Genomic DNA, 25,915 nt, shown 5'->3' with positions numbered 1-25,915 from the left:
CGTTTAAAAGAAGGTCGTTCTGCGTGAGTCCGAACCTGCTCACTGACCGCCTCCTCTCTTCAATCTCCGCAGATCAAAGGCCGTGAAATTTATGAGATTTTGGTGAAAATCAAAGAGTCTCTGGAGCTCATGCAGTTTCTCCCACAACATACCATAGAATCATACCGGCAGCAGCAGCAGAATCTACTTCAGAAACAGTGAGTACCAGTAGAGATGCTCATTAAAGTCATGCGATTTTGTTCCCGGGCACATTATGAAGGACATACATACATTACTTGCAAGGTTCACCCTTGAATTCAAATGTGCTTTTTTTTTAGCTGTGCACTCTTATATAAAAGCTTTTCTATCCAATAGACTGCAGTGATTTAACAGACTTACCATAACTGACTTGTTGCTGCACCGATAAAGACTTTGCATGAGGCCTTTTTGATTTTGTTCACCGCTGCCACTGAAGCACTTCGGCTATCAAATAAAAGCTGATAATAATTGCTCTAAAATGGCTGTTAGCAGTGTTTCCCAGCAGCTGACAGCAGCTAGCAGGTCTACAGGGTGAGCCTTGCATCAGGTAGAGCTGTGGGGGGGGGGGGTTGCCCCCCCCCTTTTCTGCTCTCTCATGGGACATGAGCCAAAGCTGATGAATCGTGACAAATGTACCTGGCTGTGCTTTGTTAAGGAGAAGCTTCCAAAGATTTGTGGTAACGCCTTTGGGTGCCCTGCCAGGTTTTGCACAACAGCACCCAACAAAGTCCGTGCCTCAGCGTCATCTACTCCTATTCACTTCAGCATAATTAAAACTGTCTCTTCACACACAAACACACACAGACACACACACTTTTCCTCCTCCACGCCCATTTCACTATAAGCAAAAAAGAGGAGAGATGGCTGTAAACGCTAGTTTTAGAGGCCTGTGATGATAATTACTGCTTACCTTGTAGTTTCCCATTAAGAGACTGGCAGACAGCCTCTCACATAATTTGTGTTTGTTACTGGCTACCTTTTACTTTTTGATAGGCACTCAAATATTGTGAGTAAATGTTATTGATAATCGATCAATAGACAGACATGCCGTCTATAAAGGTTCATTAAAGAATTGCTGAGCATTCGTTTAAATATGAAGACTTTTGCTTGTTTCTCTGTTTTTCGTGGTATAATCTGAAGATCCCCCACAGCTAAAGTATAGCTCATTTCTTTCTTCTATGAATTTCGAACTCTCACAATGTTTCCACGGCGGCTTTTGAAATAAAAAGCTCCTGTCAACAGCGAGTGTTTCAGACCGGTTGTTTCTTTCCCTCAACTGTGTAAATGGCAAATAATATCACTGCACATTCCAGCTGCGAGCAGCTGTGATCTGTGTCTGCACAGTGCCATCTCCTGGACAACGGTGTCAGTGCAGGACACTGATGTAGCGTTCAATTCCCCCCCACTAACATTTATTAAGCTACTTTTCTCAAACCTCTCTGGGCCTCTCTGGGGCCCTATCGCTCCTCTTTCCTCCTCCATCACTGAGTCCTTATTTCTCCTCTCTCTTCTGTCTGGTTCCTCCCCTGCAGTCTGGTAAAAACCCGTCTTGGTAGCCAGCTCCTGGAACCTGCAGCAGAGCAGAGGCGCCGCTGCAGCTCCTCCTGAAACTCTGCCCCACATTCCTCCTCCTCCTCCCTGATACACGGACCTCCCCTGTCTCCTTTTCATCAACTTTGATTCTTCTGATCTCCTTACTTTCTGCCTTTTCCTGGGACTCTGCACTGAGGATGTGACTTTCTGTTTCTAAGATGTGTTGCGGCTGCAGCAACATCATGGAGAAGCACTTCCTCCTATTCAGCCACTGTGTGTGACGTGTCGGCCGAAGCTCTAAAATTCATAGATAAACATTTTTGCATGCATTGTTTTCGTCCTTGAAAAGGACATTTGCCTATCGTGATGACAGCCTCACTTTTACAGTAGCTGTGGACATGTTCGTCCCGTTCAGCCTGAAGTTGTGGCTGAAGTTGAACAGGAACCAAGCTTCAAGTGTTCAAGTGTTTTTACCTTTGCGTCATCATGAGAGCTGGACTCACAAATCTATCTTTTTGGACTTTCGGGTGGGAAGAGACTTTATTATTGGGAACTTGTTTGTTTTTTTGTTTTGCTAATGCTGGTCATGTTTTATAAAGTCACTGCAGGACAGTCTGTGTGTTTGTTTCAAACTTTCTTTAAATAAAAATACCTTTGAATAGAAACTGCAGGTATTTCACTTTGTCATGTCCAGAACAGATTTGACTCGGTGACCTTTCTGTTTGAAACAGATCGTTTTTAGTTTTGTGGCTGCTGCACTTTTCTCCGCCAGTATATAATAAATGGCTTTTTTTGGCTTGGACTCTGTTCTTTTTTTTTACTTCTCTGTCTTTTCACTAAGTGGACATGGTCAGTGCGAGGAGGCCTGGCATTGAGTCCCTGTACTATTATATTATCAGTTATGTTTGGGCCAACTTTTTCATGAGGGTCATCGTTGTCTCCATTTAAGGACGATGCAAACCAGGCCAGTGCATAAAGCTGAACGTTGTTGAAAGATGTCGGTAGTAACGGCCTGTAACCTCCTCTCTCCCGCCCCAGGACCTCGATGCAGTCTCAGCCCTCCTTCGGCTCCAGCTCCCCGACTCACGGAAAAGTCAACAAGCTGCCCTCTGTCAGCCAGCTCATCAACCCCCAGCAGCGTAACACACTCACCCCGTCCAGCATGTCTGGAGGCCTGACTGACAGTAAGTGTGGCCCTTTGTTTCTCTTCCTGTCTATCTCAGGGCGTAACCCCCCCCCCCCCCCGACCCCTGCAGTCGCCCCGTCCCTCCTGGGCTTATTGTATCTATACAATGACAGCGTGTCCAGGCAAGCAGCAGGGGACCTCAATACCCCCCCACCCCACCCCTAAAACACACACACACTCACACGCGCTCCACCAGAAAGTTCCCCCCTTCAAAACGAACGCGATCCCTGTGGGACTCTCCTGCAGGGCCTGTTATGATGCATTATGTGTCACGGCGACAGTCAGGTCCATGTGTTTCAGTTTGATGTGACGTAATCTACGAATCCCAGAGCAGCAAAGAGAAAGCTCACAGCAGCTCCTTTTGTCTCTGCAGTGACTCCCATGATGGGCACTCACATCCCCATGAACGCTGACATGAGTTCACTGAGCCCCACACATGCACTGCAGCAACAGCTACCCCTGGTGCCTTCCTCCCACTGTACCCCCCCTCCTCCATACCCCATGGACAGCAGCATCTCCAGGTACCTCATTAAACCACAGTGGAAAAACATCAACTCTCACTTCTTTTATCTTTCCTTTTCATTTTGAAAATGGCAGCTCTTCCATCCAAATGTATGGAGGCCCAAGTGTTAAATATCAAATATTAAATAAGACATTATAAAATAAATAAATACAAATGACTGATTCGAGTGAACTATACCAATAAAATCAAATAATCCCCTAATAATTCTTTCTAATTGTTTAAATTCTGTTTTTCTAATTTCATAATGGCATTTTTCCTAAAAAGAGGTGGTGTCACCTTATTTTAGCAAACTCAACAATTGTTCCCAAATGAAGCCAGTTAGCTCCTGTTAGCTATAGATACCATAACATGCCAACGTCATTTTGAGTCAATTAACTTGAGGCTGCTGCTGCTGCACATAAAAAAGATAAACACATAGCCACAGTGACAAAACCCCCTACTGTCATTTAGCTCAACACAGCTGCACATGTTGACAGACTAACCATTAAAAAGTTACGCCGTGCTGGGTTGCAAACCTGAACTAGCAGAAAAATTCAATGCGACCTCCGCAGCATGTTTATTCTACACAGCTTTGTGTCTTTGTCCTTGGTTGTTGTAGTCGACGGAAGCTACAGCAGCCCATAGCCTTGATGTTGTTGAGTTGACTAAAGAAGAGGGCGGGAGCTGGTGACAACTCTGTCGTACAAAAATTATTAAGAAAAGAAAATAATTTATAATTTGAGAAAAATGCCATTATGAAATAAAAATAAAATCTTGAAAGGGGACATACTCTAGAGCAAAGAATATAAAGAATATCACAATTTGTTTCTTGAAATTGTTCACAATTATTTATTTCACGTCTCATATGTTAATTCAATTAGGCAGTTTTCAAATCCTTAAAGGCATTATAAAAATGAATTGAACCATAACACATTGTACTTAGAATGTATTCAATCTTCAAATTGTTTTTTGAATTATTTGCCTTTACTTAAAATAACACACTTAGTGATAGTGACTTATAGAATTATGTCTTGTTCTACACTTGATGCCATCTGTCAGATTTGCTTCATGTACTAAACTTAGATTCCTCCATCTTAGACTGTTGGGTTTTTTTTTAACGTTCCCGCTGTACATTTTTGCATGACAATTTGCAATAACAATGAAGTCTGGCCTTAAAAGTCAAACGCATGACTTGTTGATAAGTGCAGACCCCCAGTGCCAGTAGGCGTTATGGAATGATTCCATGCACACGAACATACAAACCAGTGATCAAGAGGTTGATGGTCTCCTCCGTTGCTCCCACAGCTTCCTTCTACGGCTGGGCTGCGCAGGCTGCCTGGACTACTTCACAGCACAGGGCCTAACCAACATCTACCAGATTGAGAACTATAACATGGAGGTGAGCCCTTGCCTATCCAACAGCAGTCATTTGATGGGTTAGAGAGAAGAGTGGCACCGCCTGCGAATACTAACGCTCCCCTGTGTAATGACCATTAGGACCTGTCCAGGATGAAGATCCCGGCAGAGTTCCAGCACATCATCTGGAAGGGCATCATGGAGCACAGACAGGTCATGGATTTTTCCCCACCTCCCCACATAGTGCGCACCACCAGCGGCGCCTCCACCGTCAGTGTGGGCGCCTCGGAGGCCCGCGGCGAGCGCGTCATTGACGCCGTGCGCTTCACCTTGCGTCAGACCATCTCCTTCCCGCCGCGCGACGAGTGGTCTGACTTTTCCTTCGACCTGGATTCTCGCCGCAACAAACAGCAGCGCATCAAGGAGGAGGGGGAGTGAGACGACCCCCGCAACGCCCCGCCCCGCCCCGCCCCCCCTCTCACCCCCCCTGCCTCGTCCTCCATGTTGCCACTTCTCATTTCACGCCTGCTGTTGGAACATTTCATTTTTGCAAACCTGGTATTAGTGCAAGTCCTGCTGAGAACCAAACACATATAGAAATGCACTTATTTTTCATTGTTGTTCCCTTTCTCCTGCTCGCAGAAATGAATGGTGTCGAGCAAATGTGCATTTTATAATGTTCCAATTTCTTGAGAGCACTTAAGAAATGCTGAGTATTTCATGATTTGCTTTGAGGTTGTGTTAAAAGTGTCCCATGATTCATTCCCGCGTTAAATCATGACTGGAACCTGAGGTTGCATTAAAGGGCTTATTAGGGCTTATATTTCTGCTATGGGCCGTAGCAAAACGTGTATTTTAGTCTGTAATACTTATAAGTTTTCACCGTTATGGTTGTACATGTTAAGTCAAGTTCACTGGTTCTTCATTTGTGGCAGAAGTCAGCATTGATTGTATACATTTCAAACATTTCCTGTCAGAAGTATTATGTCAGTTGATGGGCAATTTGTTTTCTACCGTAGCTTTTATATTTTTTTTGCGAGTCAGGTCGCGAAGTATGTGTGCTTCAGTGACAGACGGTCGTTCATTTGATGTAGCCATATATAGGCCTAATGCTCTTGACCCAGTGTTTTACAGTACGGTGATACTATGACTGATGTTTTCTTTGTCCCTGTTTTACTGCTGGTTGCGATTGCATATATAAGTATGCCTTTTAAATTCATGAACCATGTTTTGGTTAGAGGTTGACTTCATTTTATAACTGGCCAAAACCTAAGATATAAAAATGTATATAAATTTGTATAGTTCTTTAATGAAAGTCTCCCAAAAAGGAAAATGCATGATTTTCATCATGGAACAAGGCATACTGATGTGAATATTACACGGGAGTATGGATTCAGAGGAGTGCGTGCAGTGTGTGTGTGGGTCCTGCATCAGCCCGCAGCCCATTTTTCAACATCGTTTCAAGTAGCCAGCGTCGTTAGAGAGCAGAAACATTTGCATCTTCATATTTTTGTACAATGTATTGTAAATATGTGGCAATATACCAAGGGTATTTGATATAAATCTGAAATAAAAAATATCCATACTTGCTGTATTGCATGTTAATGCTTCTTTGTGTCACGTTTTTGAGTGTGTGGCTTCATTAAAACATGAACTCACAAAGACTACGGATGAAACATGCAGACACAACTACCCTACATTTCATAACTTTACTCACTACATACTAACATTTGAATGAAATAATCTGTCTTTTTGAGATGACGACAGTTGTAAGAGACGTTTCTGAGATGAATTGAGGGACTCAAAGTGTCCTTCACTGTTAAAATTGAAGTAGACCGACGTTTGTCGCTTTATTGATAGTTGTCCGGCTGCACCAACACAGTTGTCGGTGCAAATTCTCAAATATCGAGAGGAAAGAAATGTTCCTGCAAACATCACAGTGACGAGATAACACACACACACACACATGCATGCACTTCCCTCCATCTGACAGTAGGGGGAGTAAATACAGGTGAACTGGAGATGTGATGGGGTGAAACACATTTGGCCAAAAGCACACGTTGAACCTTGACCTTTATTCCTGCTGAGTGTCACCGTTGGTAGACTTGCAGCTCACCAACTCACTTTGTATATGCAAATATTTACACAACACAGAATTTGAATGTGTGCACTGACGCAGCTCAAACGCGCATGTCTGGGCAGAACAGTCGACTCACATTATGTACACTTTCAGAAAAATAAGCATCTTTTTACACAGTTCACATTTTATACAGCCTGTGACAAACGCTGCGATCAAGTCTGAGCGGGGACGACCCCTGGTCACTCGATCTCGGCCACGTGAGCCACCTCCACCTCCATGGTCTGAATCACCTCGGGGGCCTCCTCCAGTTTGCCCCCCGTGAGGCCCTGCTGGGCCAGGACGTAGTTAACCACTTGCATGATGCCCTGATCTGACAGCGTGGCCAACGAGCTCTCGTCCTGGACGTCCTGGACGGCCTGCACGGCCTCCACGGTCTCCTCCGTGATCAGCACCGTCTCAATCTCCTCGGAGGGCAGCTGCTGCTGCTGCTCTGCGGGGCGAAGCTCGGGGGGCAGGTCGGACGCCAGGATGCTGACGGCGTGCTCCACCTGGGTGCCCTGGTTGTGGAACTGCAGCGTGTCCTTCTCCAGCATGATCTTGCCGGGCAGGTTGTCGCCGTGGTACTTGGCCATGTGCTTGCGCAGAGTGCGCGCGTCGATGTGGGCCTCCTGGCACATGGGGCACACGTACGGCCGCTCCCCGGTGTGCGTACGGACGTGGCGCTTGAGGGAGCGGGCGTCGGCCCAGGCGACACCACAGGTCAGACATTCGAATGGCTTCACTCCTAGGGAGGCCGAAAAATGATCAGCGCTGTGAAAATGACTCAAACATATACGACTGCACACAAACACACAAAGTCCCGAGTCTCACCCTGGTGGTTGTTGATGTGGCGTCGATACTCCCGCAGCTGAGTGAACTTCCGTCCGCACTGCTCACACTCCCGCTCCAGGTTCTGCTTCACTCGGCCCTTCTTCCCATGCGTGGCCTTTTTGACGTGCCTCCTGAACAGGGCCTTCTCGAAGAACTCCTTCCCACACACGTCACACCTGCGGACACAAATACACACGTTTAATATGCAGCGATGTTCCGGGCGCCGAGCTAACTGAGAGCGAAGCGCGGACTCGGGTCCTCTGAGACTCACTTGTAGGGCTCGGCCACGCTGTGGGACTTGACGTGGGAGTACCAGTCCTTCTTCCAGCTGTAGCACTTCCCGCACACCTGGCACTGGAAGGGCTTCAGGCCCATGTGCTTGTTCATGTGCTGCTGGAGATCTTTGGCTTCGTAGAACCTCTTGTCACAGCTGCAGGAAGGGGATCAAAGTGGAGTGAGGGGGGGGGGGGGGGGTGTATTTCAAACTCGTCTCATGTGGACGCAAAGGCGAGCGGCTACTCACTGAGAGCAGGCAAACGGCCGGACGTCGGGTCGGGGCTGGTGCTTCTTCATGTGTTTGCTCAGAGCCGAGGCTCGGTGGAAAGTGGCTCCGCACGTGTTGCACAGGTACTTCGATTCACCTGCACGTGAAGTTCAAGGTGAAAAGGGGGAAAACAGCTTTGCGTTAGTGGTTGAATTTAGGGCGGAATCTGAGCGACGTGCAGAGGATTAAAGGGTTCAGTTCCTGCTTTGACTACGATACAATTATGAGGGGTAGAAGTTTTCAATGCTCCCAGTTTGGAAATCTAGCATTTTTAAAAACTTAACTGCTATTTCCACAAAAGAGGACATGATCTTCTCATTTGATTGCTGAGACCAGAACACACATATTTTATTGACCTCCACTGTACTGACACGGTGGGAGATATCACAGACGGGTAACTCAAAATAAGAAGAAAAAAAATAATACATGAAAAATATGAGTGCATATTATTATTGATTATTTTCTCGTTTAATCAATTATTTGTTTTGTCCATAAAATGTCAGAAAGTGGTGGAAAATGACGATCGTGTTTCCCAAAACTCTAAGATGATGTTTTGTTTTTTCCAACCACCAAATATATTTAGTTTACTGTCACAGAGGAGCAAAGAATCCAGAAAATATTCCCATTTAAGAGAATTTTGACCATTTTTTTTCATAAAAAATACTTGAAACAATTAATGGGTTATCAAAATAGTTGGCAATTCATTTAGTAGTCGATTACTAATCTGTTGCAGCTCTATAGATTACCTTCTGTTCATTAACCTGAATAATCTCACTATTTCAATTGGGTAAGAATGAAAATTTAAGCAAAAGCTTCCAGACCTTAAACATACTTGACCTACAAAAACAGAGCTGTGATGTAACATAGCTGCCAGCCAATCAGAGACAAGAATTTTCAGGGCCCTGGTATTACCGTTTTGGGCAAACTTAGCCTTTAAAGGATAATAAAGTGAGTACAGTGTGTGTGTCTGTGTACCTGTGTGAAGGCTGGTGTGCTCCTCCATGCTCCTCTTGCTCACGAAGGACTTCTTGCAGAATTCGCACTGGAACTGCTTGGTGACGTCGTGCAGCGCCCGGTGCATCTTTAGGCTGTGCTTGTGGGCGAACGTCTTGCCACACACCTTGCAGGAGTGGGGGCGCACGCCCGTGTGGGACAGCATGTGGATCCGCAGCGAGTACAGCTTCGGCAGGGTCTTGCCGCAGATGTCGCACACAAATTCCCTCTTGGTGTACGTTGAGGAGTTATTGTCGTCCAAGTCGCTGTCCGCCTTCCCCTCTGAGCTGGGCTCCACCGAGGGTTTCACGACGGGGGCCCGCTGGCTGCTCAGCTGCTTGTGCCGGGCCAGGTGGGCACGGAGCGAGGCGGCGTACTGGAACTCCTTGCTGCAAAGCTGCGGTGAAAAAAAAAACATGTTGGTGACGAGGTGCTTGTGTTGATAAATCACACGCGACACGCTGACCAACACCGGTACTTACGCTGCACTTGTATCCGCGAGCTTTCTCGTGTTTTAGCGCGTGCATGATGAGAGCGTAGCGCCTTTGGAAGGACATGCCGCACTCGGAGCACTTGTGCTCTCCGTCTGCAGCACCCTCTGCCGGAGGCTGTTCGTGGCTGCTCCCAGTCTCTGGCGTCGCCGCCACCGTCTCCTCTGTCCTGACCTCTTCGGTTGCCGCTGCGCTCTCCGCGCTCTCCACCGCGTCAGCCTCGGGTTCTGCCCTAGGCTCGGACATGGGCGCTCCTTCAACCTGACTCTCCACCGGATGCTTTGGAGGTCTTCCCCTCTTCCCAGGCCTTGGACCCACCTGCGATAACATTTTATCTACTTGAGCAAATATTCACTCTTAACAAAACACATGATGGAAAATGTCAGTTACAATGTAACAACGCACCTTAGGGGTGGTGGCACGCGGTGGTGTCAAACTTTTCTTCGCCTCCTCTTCGTCCTCCAGCCCCATATGCAGACGAGCATAACCGCCCTCCGCCATGGAGCGCTGCCGGAGTCTTCTTTTGGTCCGGTCGTCTGACGTCATCTCCTGCTTGTCTGCGTGGCCTTCGTCGGCGGAAGGATCCTCTTCCTCCAGTGGCATGAGCTCCTCCACCTCCACCTCCTTTTTCACTTTGGCCGGACGTCCTCGTTTGCGTTTCGGGGGCACAGGTGCCGATTCCACTGTCTCCCGGGGCGACACTGCCGCTTCAGCGACGGCAGCGGGTGCCAGTGGGACGACCTCGGAGGGGCTCACTTTGTCCGGGTCCACGTTTGGGACCAAGGCTTCCGCCTCGGCGGCCTGCGGCTGCTCCATCGCCAGGCAGGCAGACACCACGGCGATGGACTCGCTGGCTCCGGCCTGTCCGCTGTGGGTGACCACCGTCATCGTCTCCCCGTCTTCTCCTTCTGCACTGCGTGAGATCAGGGTGACAGTTTCTCCTGGCTCCGCCTGTCCACTGTGAGCCAATAGAGTCACTATTTCACTCTCGCCAGGCTCCCCTTCGTGCACTGCTTCTCCCTCGACAGCTTCAGTAACAACGGCAGTCGGCTGTTGGACGCAAGCCTCCTTGGTCGGTGCAACAAAAGCCAAGGACTTGTCCGTTACAGTGTCAGCAACGTCGGTGACCACGGCGTCACCGTCACTGTGCATGGTCACCACGTAGGCGCCGGACTCGTCACTTAAGCCCTCCTGCGGAGCCGGTTGGCTCGACACCACGGTGTGCACGTCTCCTCTCTGATATACCGTCAGCCTCTGCTCCTCCACCTGCTTGTGCACGGACTCACATATCTGCAGCACCTCCGTCATAAGCAAATGCCGGGCCAGGTTGGCGATTTCTGCCATTATGCCGAAATTGAACGTGAGCGTGGAGGTGTACGCAAAGTCCAGCAATGGCAGGAAGCTGGCTTTGGTGAAGCCTGGAGAGAGAAGATGGAAAACGGTTCAATTTGAGCCAACGTGCAGAGCGCTGAGACACGGCAAAAAGAAACAGACCGGGAGGCTCACCGGAGAGGTCGACCACGGCTTCGTGCGTGGACATGGCCCCTTTCTCGAAGAAGAGCTCGTTGAAGTATTCGCTGCACGCCGCCAACACCGCCTTGTGCGCCCGGTACTCCTCTCCCTCGATCAGCAGCGTGATGTCACAGAAGTGATTGCTGAGACGCTGCTGGTTGAGTTTGTCCAGCATGGTCTGGCTGTGTCTGGACAGGAACTGATTCACCTCACCTTTGCTGTCCACCTGGAAACACAACACACACATACACAAGACACACAAAAATTTTAACATTAACAAAAAAAGGCAGCCGATGTCACACCGGTCTAGTTATTAGGGCTAACACGCAATGTCGGAGACTTACGAAGACCAGTTCGTGCTTGGCCGCCGACTTGGCCAACCTGGATTTCGGATGGGAAGACGAGTCAGGGAAGAGCAAGCCGTCGTCTCCCCCTTCCTCTTCTTCGTCCTCCTCTTCTTCGTCATTGGCGCCGGCGGCAGCCCGCCGCCTCCCTGGCCGGGAAAACAGGCGAGGTCCCGAGCCGTCGTCGGCGGTCCGCCGGCTCTGACACTGAGCACACTCTCTGATGTGGTCTTTCACATGCTTCAGGATACCTGAGTCAGTAGGAAAAAAAAGAAAAAAAAGGACGGGTCACTCACTGCTACAACCAGCCATGGTGTTTCTGTTTACAGGGGCTTGGTGGTCCTGTTGAATAGGATTGCTTTATAGAGAGTTGTCCCCCCTTTTTCCTCTCCTGTCCATTACATTTATATCAATGAGGGCTATTTGATTTATTAATTTATTCAGTGAATATTTCCCAATCACTTATAAAAAATATATATGACTATAAAATGTCAGAAATGTGCAGAAAATGTCCAGCAAAACTGCCCCTAACCCCAAAATGACAATGTAATACCGCTACAAAGATATTTAAATAACTTCCACAGAAGAAGAGCAAATCCAAACATTGACATTTAAGGGGCTAAAAGAAATTACATAACATTTCAACATTTCAGAAAAAGTCTGAGTGGTGCATTCAAGTGCAATCGTGTAGTTTGTCCAATTGCTCTTTACTTCTCAACAGTGCTGGGATTACATATAGCAAGGTCCGACTACAGACACAGCACTTCAACTAACCACTAGATGGAGACAGAGAGTCACCGTGTGTGTGGCGGACACGGGTGGTGGAGAACATGGTTATTAGTCACGGGTTTATGTTTACACCGGTTCACCGGCTGATTTCCTCGCGTCGCGCTGCCTCGGTGCCTCACCTCTCCACCAGTACTTCTGAGAGATGTACTCCCAGGTGAGCTGCTGGTTGAGGTGGTCCCCTCCTTCCAGGATGTGCGCCTCGTTGATAAGTTCCTTCCTCCGGCCGTCCTGCAGCACCACCTCCAGCTCCGTGAACTTGTTCTGGCCCCTCAGGCGACGCTGGTAGAACAACGTCCCGCTCCTCACCACGTAGCAGGTGGCCGCTTTGCGGATTTTTCTCTTGGTGTTGCCGGGCGTCCCCGGCGCGTACGGCTCCCGTTCATCAGTCAGGTAGCGAATGATCGCCAAGTAGCTCTCCTCACACGACATCGCGGCTCACCCGCGCTTTTTCTGTCAGAGTTACGGGCTTGTCTCGAAGAGGAGAGCCCTCTTCGGACAAGTAGAGAGGAGGTATAAATTTTAGACGCCGCTCAGACGGGATATAGCGTATATTCGAGATGCCACAACAACATTTCGAATTGTTTCCAAGGGTGGAACTGCAGTTCGCCGCCGTCAGGGTAGCCTTGCCCGAACAGACAAAATGGCTGCTGCACAACCGGATCCTGCGTAAGCGATGGCGGAAGCACGAGCGCAACAGTGAGGTTCCGGAAGTGAAAATCCCATTGATTTTTCCCATTAACATATTGATTATTAGCCATCATGTCGTAACCATCCAAGGTAGACTTACCGCGAGCTACGATACTGTGAAACGATGGTATATGCACCCGTATAAGCCACATGTTCGTATGTTATCAACCTGATTTTAAGAAAAAACATGTTACATTGGCGATGTCATTAAGGAGTACTACACTACCCACAATCCTAAAGTGTAACATCGACGAATCCGTGATTGGTGGAGCGCGTTGTTACCATGGACACGTGTACTACACGCGCGAACTTCAATGTCGTCTAGTGATGCTGCGTTCCGTACAGGTTCCATACCCATATATCTTTAATAATACGTTTTTAATATAGATATATGTTGTCGATCCATTATACATTGGAACTAGAAATGACAGACCTCCGAGTTGGAGGTTGCAACTGGAACGCCCCTCCGAGTCGGAATTCAAATCCGAACCCCGACTTCCGGGTTCAGAGTATAGACTACATACCCAATACATTACAAGACTGTTATCAACAATATAAACACTATATTAATGATGATGAAGGTTAAATTCAAGAATAAGCACGCTAAGCTGTCGATTGAAAGTAGTTGGAAAGGCATTCGCAATGGCTTATGGGATGAGTAGTTCAATCGCACTATAAATAGTTGTACATAATTATACTTTGCCTTTTTACCGTGTTCCACTTTTCTTTTTTTGCTCCGAATATTATTTTTTTTTGCAACGATTTATCCCGTAGTTTATTGGCTTGGTTCCAGGCCTAAAACTCTTCATATAAGGATTTTATGAAATGCCAATGGAGCAAATGAATGGGGAAATTCACTTCCGGAACCGGAGCCGTTCAAAAAGTGGGCGGTCACCGTTGAGCTCTAGAGGGCGCTGTCTGCAAACTTATGTCACCACAGTCAGAAAGGCAACACTCCGTTTTTTTTATTTATTTATATATATACACAGCTAATGTCTTCTCTTATTTGTTAGGGGGTTGGGGTTAGTTAATTAATTTAATCATTATTTATAAACATATATGTTTCTACTTATTGCTGGAAATTATATGTCTCTGTCTAGCTAAGGCCATAACATATTTTGTGGTGCCTGGTTGTATATGTTTTTTGGGGGGTTAAAAAAAACATTCAGAAGATCATACATCACTTTTATCAGTTAGTGGTGTTTTGATTCGCTCGGTGCCGCCACTGTGGCAGCCACATGTTGAATACAGAAATGCTGTGTCATGTCAGGCCTCTGCGTCTCGGTCGACTGTGATGTTTACCGACCGTTTTTTTCCCCTTTCTTGTGCTGGAAGAGTTTACACTCACTAACCGCTTACTTACACACACCGTGCACGTAATGATGCAGTTGAGTGTTGCATTGCTTAACCATTACCTGCCAATAGGAGACAGAGTAAATTTGCTTTGGGCTTATCTATTACAGGCTGTTAATTAAAAGCCAAAGCACAGTTATTAACTCTAAATTGCTAACTGTCAGTGAGAAGGCAAGCAGAGCAAGCTCCGGTGTAACCTTCAGTCGTGTTCATCGGTGAAGTGTAAGGCGGCTGTTTTTAATTCTGACCTCCTAATCCTGTAATCCACTGCACGGACCCTCCACTCCTTTGCTCAGACTCTCCTTTTTGTTGTCCAAGTTAAAATCCAAGGACGATGGAACATTTTCCACTGTTGCCCCCCCAGCTGTGGAACAGTTCACCTCCCACTGTCAGGTTTTCCCTCACTGTTACCATTTTAAATCCTGTCTCATTTGCTTTTTAGTTAACACAGTTGCTGTTTTAAAATAGGGGGGGGGGGGGGGGTCAGAATGGTGAGTAAAGTCGTGATTTACTTCTCGCATGAAAGTATTCTCTATATTCTATTAGTCCTTGGAAAAAGACCCCCCATCTGTCTAATGTGAAAGACCCTGCATTCCCTTGTATGTCCTTAGAAACACATAAAATCTGCATAAATATCTGGTTCACTTGTCAAAAGTGCAGATGCGATAACTTCCTCATAGTCATATTTCTGTACACAACTGATTACACATTTATCCTCAGTCATGGGACAGGCATCCTGAGTGTCACTTATCTCCCTGCGACTTTAGATAAGTCTTTCCAACAGATCAGGCGATTGTAAGAAATTAGGTTAAATCCAAAATACTGCTAAGATTTATGGGGAGGACATTGATCCTAAACCAAAGCAATGAGGAAAAATTTAAATCATGATTGCACAAGAGGAAAAGACAGGAAGGCCCTGTGGTCATTACAACGGATCTTCTGGGAAGCATGAATGTCTGAACCAAATTTTTAGACACGCAATTCTGAAAGAGTGGTGGGCTGCATCTCCTCGGCTAACTTGTTTTGCCTGTTAACCCCAACTCAAAATGTATTCTACTTATTATCATCAACAACAGAGAAAAGGCTGCAAAACGTAAAGTTGGAGAAGAATGAACTGGCAAATGTCTGGTATTTTTGCTCAGTAGATGAAACTGGAGGGGCGGGGGGGGGGGGGGGGGGGGGGGGCGACGCGATTTGTTGCTCATCCATGTGTCACATACCAGACTCGCTATCAAATACCGGTCAGTGATGTTTTTCACCGCCACATTCCAGCTCTACGCAGACTGGACCAGCTGAAGCTGCAGCGTTTGAAATAACACATTTGTCACTGGTGGCCACGTTACAAACGTGGGACACTTTTTTGGAGAGTTGGTATTTATTTGCATAAATTAAAAAGAACATTCTCTGTGGCCTGAGTTCAACCCTGACCACAAACCGGTGGCTCAACCTTTAACAATGGCTTCACAGCTTGTCTTTCATCCTCAGTTACCACAGAAGTGAGTCCGAACTTCTTCCTTACATGCACAAAGAAAAAACAAAACGGTGCACTTTTATTTTGTTGTTCATGTCTTGTTTCATTTCCCATACAGAGCTGATGCGGTTTGGTTCCCCCTCCAGTTAGGCAGAGGTTGGATTTTGACACCTCAACACATGTATCCGAGTATTAATATGAAGCCACAAGACCCAAGGGATCCATGTCCCAACACCAAAGGACCCCCTCAAAAGGATCATTCTCCAATGGGTCAGAGCTATTTTGGGCGGCACAAGGTGGACAGACATTCATTTTAGGCAGGTGGTTTTAATGTTGTGGCTGATCGGTTTATGTCAATGTCTGACAAAGCTGCCTTTGTTTGGTCTCACCGTCACCACGCGACTTGATGGTTGCTCTGCACACCCTGTCACTGCTTCCCGCCGGGGTATTTGGTCTCGCATTCATTCCATCCTCCTTTTGTGCAGGTTTGACGGTACAAAGGCGCAAGCGTCCATGACTCAAAACAGGAGGGTGGCTGCAGGTTTCAGAAAGGTAAAAACATTGACACACTCTATATGCACAGAGGAGGAAAGTGCAAGGCCACAGAGTTCAACTCCTCTAAAAGCAGGACGCTTTAAGGTGGACTCTGACATTTTTTGGAAAGATGCTCATTTGCCGCCTTGTTGAGTTTCACATGGATGAACCAGCTAACATCTGTAAAAATGAATAAAACTCAATGAATACACCTTCCTACCAGCACCTTGAAAAGAAATAGCCATGTTCTGTCCAAATGTAACTGCTCCTTGCAGGAAATATAATTCATCTGCAGTTGTTCACCTTGTATATGGACAAATGCCACTTTAGGGTAAAAGTATGAATTCATTAACAAACTGATTGTTTTGTCACTTTGAAACTGGGCCACCAAATGCCCCTGAAGGCTTTGACATTTTCCTCAACATCTAGAGTGGATTCAATGCGGAAAATACCGTCATCGTTTTTTTTTGCTGAGAAAACGGAACATTATTTTAAGTATATGACACAATTTTTCATCACATAAGCATGTTGGCATTTAAATATTTACTTTTGCCGTTGTCTTTATCATTTTTTTTGGTATGTATAATCAATGTATGTTTATGCGCGTGACCTTCAATATAAAACATAAAACAAATGCAGACGAATGAAACTTCATGTCGGGCCCTCCACTCGCTCACTAATGACATTGTACCTGGTTTGTTTAACCCAAACAAAACACATGTTCAGGACAGTTCCTCAGCAGGAGGCCCCAAAGACCTGTAGATCACATTTTTTAACATTTACATAATCTCCAAGTGCCTTGGATTTTCCTCCTCCTTCGTGACACTGTCGCACGTTATCTACATCAGGGCTGTGTTGAAGTGCATATTATTGTGATAAAGCGATTATTTGCTTTAGTGCAGTGTCCAGTTGCGACATGCCAGGATGTTTGTGTCTGTAACCTCCCTCTATCTTCATCACTTACATTGTCAGTGGCGAAACCATTAGGGAATGACCTGACCTGTACGCTCCGCAGATTTAAGTATCACACAACAGTCCTTTACTAATCTCTAATCAGCTCTTTATCTCTGTGTTATTGCATCGCTTTAAGCTGTGTTTGAAAGTTGGAGCTGGCTCTCTGTCAGTGTTTTGTCTGTACGTTGACTAGATGAAAGTTTTGGGATTTGTGATCGATTTCCCAGCCAACTCATCTTACAGTTGTTGTTGTTGTTTTTTAACTTATAGCTGCAATAAAATCTGTAAAAGTCTTCATAGGCTGACACACTTGTCTATGCATTGGCCACTCTGATGCCCTCATAATTGACTTGGTCACTTTCATACTGAATTATAGAGAAGAAATGTAAAAGCCTCCTTTAATTGCCGTTTATGGTTTACTGTATATCTTACCACAGTTGTCCATCCTGACTTGGAAGCCTAATTGTCTCTCGGCTCCGCTGCCGTCACCACTGCTGCGTGTTTTGCGAGTGGTTCTTTGTAACAACCATACGTTTTGATGCATTATCTCAACCATCCAAAATGGTTTACACTTCACGTTCTCCCCATTCTTTATAACCTTGAAATGAGCGGGAGTGAACGTAGCCTCTGGGCATTTTACAGCAGAGAAACCGTACTGATCAGTGCCCCTATTACCCGCATGGTTGGCCATTTAGCACTTTACATATTTGCTGTAGAATCTTTTTTCCACTCTCAGTGAAGCAAGCCAGTATTGTGTGTACACAGAAGAATAAAGGCTTTAAATTCTCTGCTGTTTGTCGTTGAGCTTGAGTTTTGATCTTGATGTAAAATGATCCGGGCTGTTCAGGCATTTTACAGTCCTTGAATAACAAGTGTCTTACTTGTTTATGCTGATTCGCCATAACTCAGCCGGTCGAGGCAAACAGCTGTCCAACATGAGTCTGGTTCCGTCGAGGGTTTCTTCCTGTTAAAAGGGAGTTTTATTCACTCCGCTGTCACCGAGAGCCTGCTCATTTCTGGGAACTGTGGGGTTTTTCTCTGCAATATTGTAAGGTCTTACTCTTAGAAATGCCATGAGATAGTGAATATTGTGATTTGGCGCTATACGAATAACACTGAGTTGAAAATGTATACTTGTCTGTATTTGTTTTATATTATTATTATATTTGGTCTTGAATTGCAGACATATATCTACACGTGCACAGTCTCCATTACACTTCCATAGCTCATCAGTAATACTCTGATGAATACAAAAGGGAAAGTTGAACATTTATTCAAGTTCCGTCAGCCGATATCTAATCTTCCCTGTCTTTCTGAAATCCCCAAATCACTGGCCGGCTCTTCCTATGAAAACAGTGTAAATCCCCAGATGGTTGATGAAGGTGTCCCACAAGGTTCACTACTAGCCCCTCTGCTTCTTACTTTAATCTTAAGAAATATTTCATTATCAATTTCCAGCCGAGCACTGCACTGTTCATTTTTATGCCGATACCGTCTTATGCCCTCAACCGTAGGACACTGCAAAACAACCAGGCCTTCTTAGGCTACAGTCAGCTTTTGATGACGCCCAAACTACTATAATTAATTCAAAGCTTGATCTAAACTCCAAAATACACAACATTCAGGCATAAAACTTTGATTATCATTGCTCTGAGGTCTACAGTAATCTTAATTTGCTGCCAATTTGTATACTACTGTCTGTCCTCTTGCACTAATGGCTGTGAACGGTGTCTTAAAGGCCGTCACAAAGATTTTTGTGTCTGACCCAGACTCCTGAACAAGATAAAGGAGCCTGTCTGCCTCGGGACAAACACAGATGGGGAACCGAGCGAGAGGAGACTCCCTTATCTCTCATTGTCTTGCTCTCGCTGTGCCAAAGGCCAGATATAGTGATCGAAAGCTCGCTGCGGCTCCTCTGGCACTGGAGTACTTTTCCATTCCACACTGGCAGAGCAGAGGAGAACCTCTGTACCAGTTGAAAATATAGGCCGGGCACACCTGTAGATTAAGATTTTGGGCTCAGTGATAGAAGTGGGAGGAAATCTCAATTCAATGGTTTTTTTTTCGACACTGGCAATCACCGCCGTCTGTTCGAAGAGGCCGAGCTTTGCGACACAGAGGCCGTGAACGGATGACGGTGACGTAAGGGCTCACAGTCGCAGCGCAGCTTATGTCACCGCTTTGCTTATCCTTCAGACTTTTGTTGTCTGGCTGGCTCCGAGTGACTGATATTTTATGGGTATTTTCGGCAAACCGGCCGTATTATAGCCCCTGACCTTGTTTCTTGACTAGCCCCAAAGCCTCCCTTGCTCTTTTGGGTGCAGGAGAAACGCAACAAATCATGATTGCGGAGACAAGAAAATAGCAGTTATGGTTTAGTCAAACCGCACACGGAGGGAGCTTTGAGGCAAACGCAATATTGCGTCGCTCAAAATGTCCTATTTGTGCAATACAGATGACGTACAATACGATTACACATTAAAGGCTCCAAGGTCACCGTACAAACCAACATTAGTAGATAGTGGCACTTTGAGAAGAATGGTGAAGACCCCATGTATAGTAGCCAAAACCAATCATTCAAGCAAATTAAAGTTCACAGGTACATAGAGAAGACTCATGTAGCTCATGCTTTCTTTAGCTGCATTACCCAGCTTCAGCAGAGAGCCACATTGAGCTTTTCGTTGATTAAGAATTGAAATTTAGATTTTAATTAAGAGGAGGGTGGTGATATCGCTTCTTTCAAATGTAACACTGTCAGGCTTTAGATAGTATCTGGCAGATAAGGTCTTATGAACGCAGAGTCCCACAGTTCAGTGTGTGAGGTGCTGTGATCCACTTGGTCTAAAAGAACACACCTGGAAAAACTATGTCTGCGCCTTAAGTATGGAGGCAATTAGCTTAGCTTAGACATAAAGCAGACGGAAAATTGTAATATAACAAGATCGCTGTTGGTCACATAATATTCACCCTTGGATTTAACTATCTGGTCTGTTCCTGTTCAGTGATGTTTGTGTTAATAGTGTGCCATAGTGTCTTTCTTGTGTGCTTGTTGGTCACCGAAGAAATCTGTAATAAAGTCCAAATGAAATCAAAAAGGTTTTTCTGTCTGACAGGACCTTAGTCTGACCCAAACAAAAGTTGTAACAAGTGTGACCGCAAGACTCTTGTCTTGTTCAATAAGAATTAGCTCTATGAGATATAATGTGTTAATAAGTGAGAATTAAAGGTGCCGGTGGGCAGATTTTTTAAAAACTTCAAACGCATTTGGGCCGTTTTCCCCCTGCTCCCAAACTTTATGCTAAGCTAAGCATTAAAGTGTAATTGAGTGCACTTTACCATAAACACGGGGAACTGTGAAAAGAGAGACAATGAAAAGAACTGATGAAGCTTGAACAAGATATCTGTATCCACGAGGGCGTCGGATCACGGGCAACTGGACTTGGGCAGTGCTTTGTTGGGGCTCCACAGGCTGTTTCGATGGCCGTCGTTGAAACAGTTCTAAAGAGGATCATTAGAGTCGTTGGAGTCACCTTTGTCCACACGGGTGTTGTGGTCGCGAGAGGTCAAGTTGTTTTTAAGTGTCCTGGGAAGGGATGAAAGGACGTGTAGCGCTGTGGGCGTGAGAAAGATGCTATCTCAGGCCTCCTCCTCTGTTGAGGGAGGCTTCTTTCACTCCTCTTTCGAACCAGCCGTCTTCCCTGACCAAAACATGTACATAATCAGTGTCTACAAAGGATTGTCCATTGTCTTTTAGCCCAGTTCCGGCTTCGCACAACATGGACCTTCATCTAATTCTAATTCCTGTAATGCAGAGCACTGTAATTCACCATAAAAATGGGGAACGTGCAGAAGGAAGATTAATGAATAGAAAGTATGCAGCATGAGCAAGATATTTATACTTTTATTATGGAGTTATGCTTCTCCAGGCTACACCTAAGCAAAAACCTTCACACGTGTTGTTCAAATGTATTGGCCAAGCCATTTCTTCTTCTTTTTTTTTGAAGCACGTCTGTGTTTGTTTTTGATTTTAGTTTCAACCAGTCAGCTTGGTTGATGTGCTGAAAGTGTTACTGTGATCTGGATGTTGGCCGGTACAGTAGGCTCCTCTGCGAACCTTCTGTTGCCCCAAAAAACTCTCTGCATCTTTGGAGAAACACACAACTTGGCCCCCGGCATGTGTCGTGATCCGAAATAATGTATCCCACACCAGCAACCTTGGACAGACCTTCCATTTCCTTGTAAAGTTGCATGTCTGTGACCCCAGTTTGCAATGCATTTCCGCTTAAACTCGCAGTCTCTAGGTCCAAGCCACAATAACCCAGATGACATCATCAAGGTTATCTCTTAAACATTATACAGAGTACAGAGGCTGAGTATTAATTATTGTTTGACAGGTGAAATCGGTGAAGTGCTCCTTTAAAAGTCATTCAAAATCCTCTCATTTTGATTTACAGAGCCTTTCAGCTAACATTTACATACAGTATAAGTTTTTACAGTTAAAATGTTAGTTTCCAGAACGCCGACGTGTGTCCTGTGTGAGCATTGTTCCGTACCTTGTGATGAATTTTCTATATCCTGAGAAACTGCGAGAGTTCATCTAAACCCGGGGTCACGGCTGGATTCCGCACGGCTAAGATACAAGCACGTGCTCGATGGTGTGAGAGGAGCCTGTTATGTGTAACACAGTGCTGCTCGAGTCCTGCTCTTCTCTCTTCTCTCTGCCTGGGCCGCCGGCCAACAGGCAGATTAACACACTGACAAGCCCCAGTACATCTTTTTACACTCACAGTCTTGACCTTTCACCTGCAGGGACACACCGCAATGTCTGCCGCCACAAAGACTTCGCTCTCTGTGGCACCGTTTGTTTCACTTCCAGGCCTCCTGGAAACGCGGGCCACGAGCCAATCACGGCTAATGAGAGAAACAAAACAGCCATTGGAAATGTTGTGTGCGTAACATTTCCCGCTCAGAGTATGAATGAGTGGAAACACCAGTCGCTGGCTTACTCATCGTGGATCCATTCAGCTCCCTCCATCACAGACCATAAATCGTCCCAATTTATTCTGTATGTTTCACTACCAAGAATTCACCGGTATAAGACTCCAAGAGCAATAATGACGCTTTTGTCTGGAGGTGCGCTGCAAGCACAGAAAGTGAGAAAGCCAAAGGGACGGCTGGGAACCAGTAGGTCACTGGGATCACCTTACACCTCTTGTTCCCACAATGCCTTGGCTGCCTTCCCAAATCACAAACTTTTTGCTCCGCAGACCCAGAGGGGGAAAAAAGTGAGTAAGCTGTTATTCTTAACTTTAAATCACAACCAGCTCCTATTATCTGACACCATAATTTTGTGATCACAGGACGAACACGAGTTGACTGTGTAAACAAGTGCGGAGCTCCCTCCCGAGTGCTCAATGCAAAGAATCTTTCCCAAGAGTCAGCAACTGGGAACTTTAACACTCGGGAAGAAGAGAATACCCATCAGCCTTTTGTTCGTGTGTATCCCTGCGAAATCAATGTTTTTAGATCCATCGAAGACTCCACGTTGCTGACACAGTCAATCTGTTGAAGGTTGAAGTGCATCGACCAGGGCAAATGGTTCATAAAGTGAGATTTGATGCGCTTGGACTCTTATTGGAAATCCCAGGGTGTCGCTTGCTGTCAAGGACCCAAGATGAACGCTCAAAATCATGTCCTCATTTGTGACGACATATGACCTCATCTGCTGGAGCAGAGCGGAATCCTGGCCGAGGACACACCCCACGCTATTAACCTGTGCCGTGCCCAACAAGCCACAGGTTTTTACATGCTCCTTTTTGTCTTGGACCCTCCCATGGACACAAACCTCTGTATTTGTTGTATCGTACACCAACCAAACAAGAGATCTGTACAGATTGTACTTTACATGTTACCACATGTGGGCCAAATGAACATCCCCGTTGGTGGCCGTCCCAAGGCAGCAGTTAAAGTGTCAAGACTTGTTGGTATTTCACAATAAAAACATTTTCCCAATCCACTCACTCGCAGTCGAATCCCACAAAGAGGATGTCTGTCAAAGCAACCGACTCTGACCGAGCCAGCTATCCTTTGGCTGTTTTCAGCAAAACTTCCATACTTCTTCATTTCAATGTGAACAAAACCAAACAAATCATCAGAAGAGCCTGAATCCGGCTTTTAAAAATTGTTTGACGGTTTGAAAAGTTTTGACTTGAAAGATATTTCACCCCAAGAAATATTCCCGAGTTCCTCCGGATGGGTTCTGATTATTACTCAGAGTAACAAGGTCGTTGTTTCTAGAAATAAACATGTTTTTAAAGAAGTCTTTTTGTTTTTTAAATCTATAAGCCCTACACATGAGTTTCCATTTACTTAAATTCTTATAGGACAGAGGCAGAAAACCTAACAAAACAAAGGAAAACAGATATTTGGATTCACCCTTTACTGCTAACATAATTTTTTCCCCCTACTGTGTACATATTCTATGAACTCGCACCGCTATAACTTCGGCTATGTCTTCCTAGAAATGCAGCACATTTCTGCCACACCGACTTGGTCCGGCTGAGTTCTGGTGGGTTTAGCCCGCACTGCGCCCCTTGTTGTCAGACATGAAAAGAGGCAGCTGTTTTTGTCCTCAAGTGAGAGCAGTGTGAGCGGGCAGAGGCTCCCTAAAATAAACAGGCTATCTGTGCAGCCCCGGGGCTGGGTCAGGGTCACACTCCATGGTGTTCACTCGCTTGGGCTCTCCCCGCCTGCGTCCAAAACACAGCCCTCCACTTCTTCGCTGGCTGAGAAAACGGACCACTTCTCTCGAAATTAAAGCGGCGTGTCAGAAAAGTGATTGGCCCCAAAAAGTTTGATAAACGACTGTGCCTGATTCCATGTCTCCGAAGGGGGTCACCTTGTGCCCGGAGATGAATTGAAAAAGAGCTAGTCTACACTTCTTTCCATCTCATTTCATTGTCAGCTAAGTGATTTTGGAGGACAATAATTGAATATTATATTAACGAAAGATTGTATTTGCACAGATTAATTAGAAAACCCACACAATGTTATATTGAATGCTCAGATTCTAGTGCTGGTTTTCCAGGCCGTGCATTGCTAATGGGTGTTGTACAATAATGAACCCAAACCTAGACTGGAGCGAACTATATATATATATATATTTTTTATACAATATTTGGCGTGTGCAGTGCTAATAAGTGGCTGGGGAGTCAAATCTTCCTTTCGAACTTTGTTTGCAAGTGTCAAGCAGTGAATCGCTCGTCAAACGTCTCACAATTTGAATAGTACAGTGGCCAAGGGGGGCTCAATTAACTTTGACTTAAAAAAACAAACATGCAAATAGATAAATAGTCTGGTCTAACAAAACTAGTTTTTAAAATCTAGTTTTGCTTATTTTGGTCCATTCAGAAAGGTACTTAAGAGAAAAATGATTTAGTTTTTGCACCAGTCGGAGTTTAGAAACGGTATTAGAACATACTTTAGCCATGCAATGAGTTGAGTGAGTACTGACCAGTGCTAAAACTAATATTAGAAAGAATTTTCAGCACGAATGAAGTAACCTCTTATTTTCCGAGAAGCTATTATTTGTCCCATTCTTAGTTCTGGCTGCACAGAAGCTTCACTGGGTCAGAGCTAATGAACTCAGGCATTCAGCGCACCAGCTGGCTTCGGAGAGGAGAGAGAAGGACGTGCTTGGCTGTGAACACAAAAACATCACATGCTCTCCTTTTCTATTCAAACGTGATTTTTGTTTAAGAGGAATCATTGTGAGTACTACACGAGTGTTCTTGAATCATTTTCAAGTGCTATAATTCGCAGTAGTGCTTTCCATCAGTTATACTGGGAGTTCTGTTGTTTTCTGTCAACCAACTTATACCAAATAACAACATGCAATGTAGACATTGTTATTAGAAATAACATATTTCAAATTCAAATTCAAGACACTTTTATGGTTAACTCCAAACCTGTAATAAATCACATGCCAATGAATCACTACTTTCCAATTTTGCGCAGTTATATTTTATAATTTATACATATTCATTTAGACTCAGTGATGCATTTTTATGAGCGTGGTTCTTGATGTTCGTGACGTTGGGAGAGTCTCAATGCCAAAAGGCTTTCGTGACACGTTCACATTTTTTATTTTTTTCTTTGGGAGGACTTTGTATGTAATTGCGCGACGGGAAAAATCCACTTTAATCTGAAGAATAAGGATTGTTATTTTTTAACAAGGCTTTTCTTTCAACATGTATAGTATATGATGCCAGTTTACCTAAGTCTGTTTACTGTAAGTTGAGTGTTTTGAGGGCACTACATCCTTCGGTATTTCCAACAGTTGATTTCCTTTATATTTCCTCAAAAGGCAGAAATATAATGCGAAAAATAGGTATGCGTTAGGATCTACTTAACTGTTGACCGTCGAGGCATAAGTCAGCGCATTCTGTTCAAAAACAGGAGCAGGTTTTCATCAAATCTTAAATCCCCCCCTTTCTACGGGGCTCTGTTGCCATAAATGTATACTCTTAATTCTGTGATGGCTAACTGCAGATTCCAAGAGTGATTGCAGCTAGGAGACTTACGCTTCCGTGGGTCCTCCTGTAAACTGTAATTACAGGCAGTATGAATATTGTTTTGAAAGGATCGTTTTTCATCCCGCTGTAATGAAAACGTGTCGGAGGGCAGAGAGGACAGAGCG

At 45.3% G+C, this 25,915-nt stretch overlaps 2 protein-coding genes across 8 annotated transcripts in view; one reads left to right on the top strand and one right to left on the bottom strand.

Moving 5' to 3' along the window:
* tp63 (tumor protein p63) overlaps nt 1-6,200 on the top strand; it is a 34,087-nt gene extending 27,887 nt beyond the window's left edge. For 5 of the 7 annotated variants that reach the window (XM_047336637.1, XM_035647526.2, XM_047336636.1 and 2 more), the window contains 5 exons: nt 73-197; nt 2,590-2,735; nt 3,111-3,258; nt 4,545-4,638; nt 4,737-6,200. In XM_047336637.1, the coding sequence (XP_047192593.1) occupies nt 73-197; nt 2,590-2,735; nt 3,111-3,258; nt 4,545-4,638; nt 4,737-5,033 (810 nt within the window). In that variant the 3' untranslated portion in view covers nt 5,034-6,200. Of the gene's footprint in view, nt 1-72; nt 198-1,550; nt 2,354-2,589; nt 2,736-3,110; nt 3,259-4,544; nt 4,639-4,736 lie in introns of those variants that run through there. The other 2 variants (XM_047336639.1, XM_047336640.1) reach the window with 2 other exon arrangements.
* Nucleotides 6,201-6,651: 451 nt separating this feature from the next.
* zbtb11 (zinc finger and BTB domain containing 11) lies at nt 6,652-12,876 on the bottom strand. Its single transcript, XM_035647525.2, has 10 exons — nt 12,338-12,876; nt 11,430-11,680; nt 11,080-11,311; nt 9,979-10,991; nt 9,565-9,891; nt 9,065-9,479; nt 8,069-8,186; nt 7,817-7,975; nt 7,546-7,721; nt 6,652-7,459 (listed from the first exon to the last, which is right to left on the bottom strand). The coding sequence occupies exons 1-10, from the start codon at nt 12,645-12,647 to the stop codon at nt 6,915-6,917; spliced, it is 3,546 nt and encodes a 1,181-aa protein (XP_035503418.1). The 5' UTR covers nt 12,648-12,876; the 3' UTR covers nt 6,652-6,914.
* Nucleotides 12,877-25,915: the final 13,039 nt, after the last annotated feature.

This window comes from Scophthalmus maximus, chromosome 13 (genome assembly GCF_022379125.1).
Source record: "Scophthalmus maximus strain ysfricsl-2021 chromosome 13, ASM2237912v1, whole genome shotgun sequence".
Taxonomy (NCBI): Eukaryota; Metazoa; Chordata; class Actinopteri; order Pleuronectiformes; family Scophthalmidae; genus Scophthalmus; species Scophthalmus maximus.
This window is presented reverse-complemented; position numbering and strand designations above follow the sequence as displayed.

Bases quoted from the DNA above. Each gene is read 5' to 3' on its own strand.
- zbtb11 (XM_035647525.2), bottom strand. From the start codon at position 12,647: ATGTCGTGTGAGGAGAGCTACTTGGCGATCATTCGCTACCTGACTGAT. The intron at 11,681-12,337 runs GTGAGGCACCGA...CTACTGACTCAG, and splicing joins TCAGAAGTACTGGTGGAGAG to GTATCCTGAAGCATGTGAAA. The intron at 9,892-9,978 runs GTGCGTTGTTAC...ATGTTATCGCAG, and splicing joins CGCGTGCCACCACCCCTAAG to GTGGGTCCAAGGCCTGGGAA.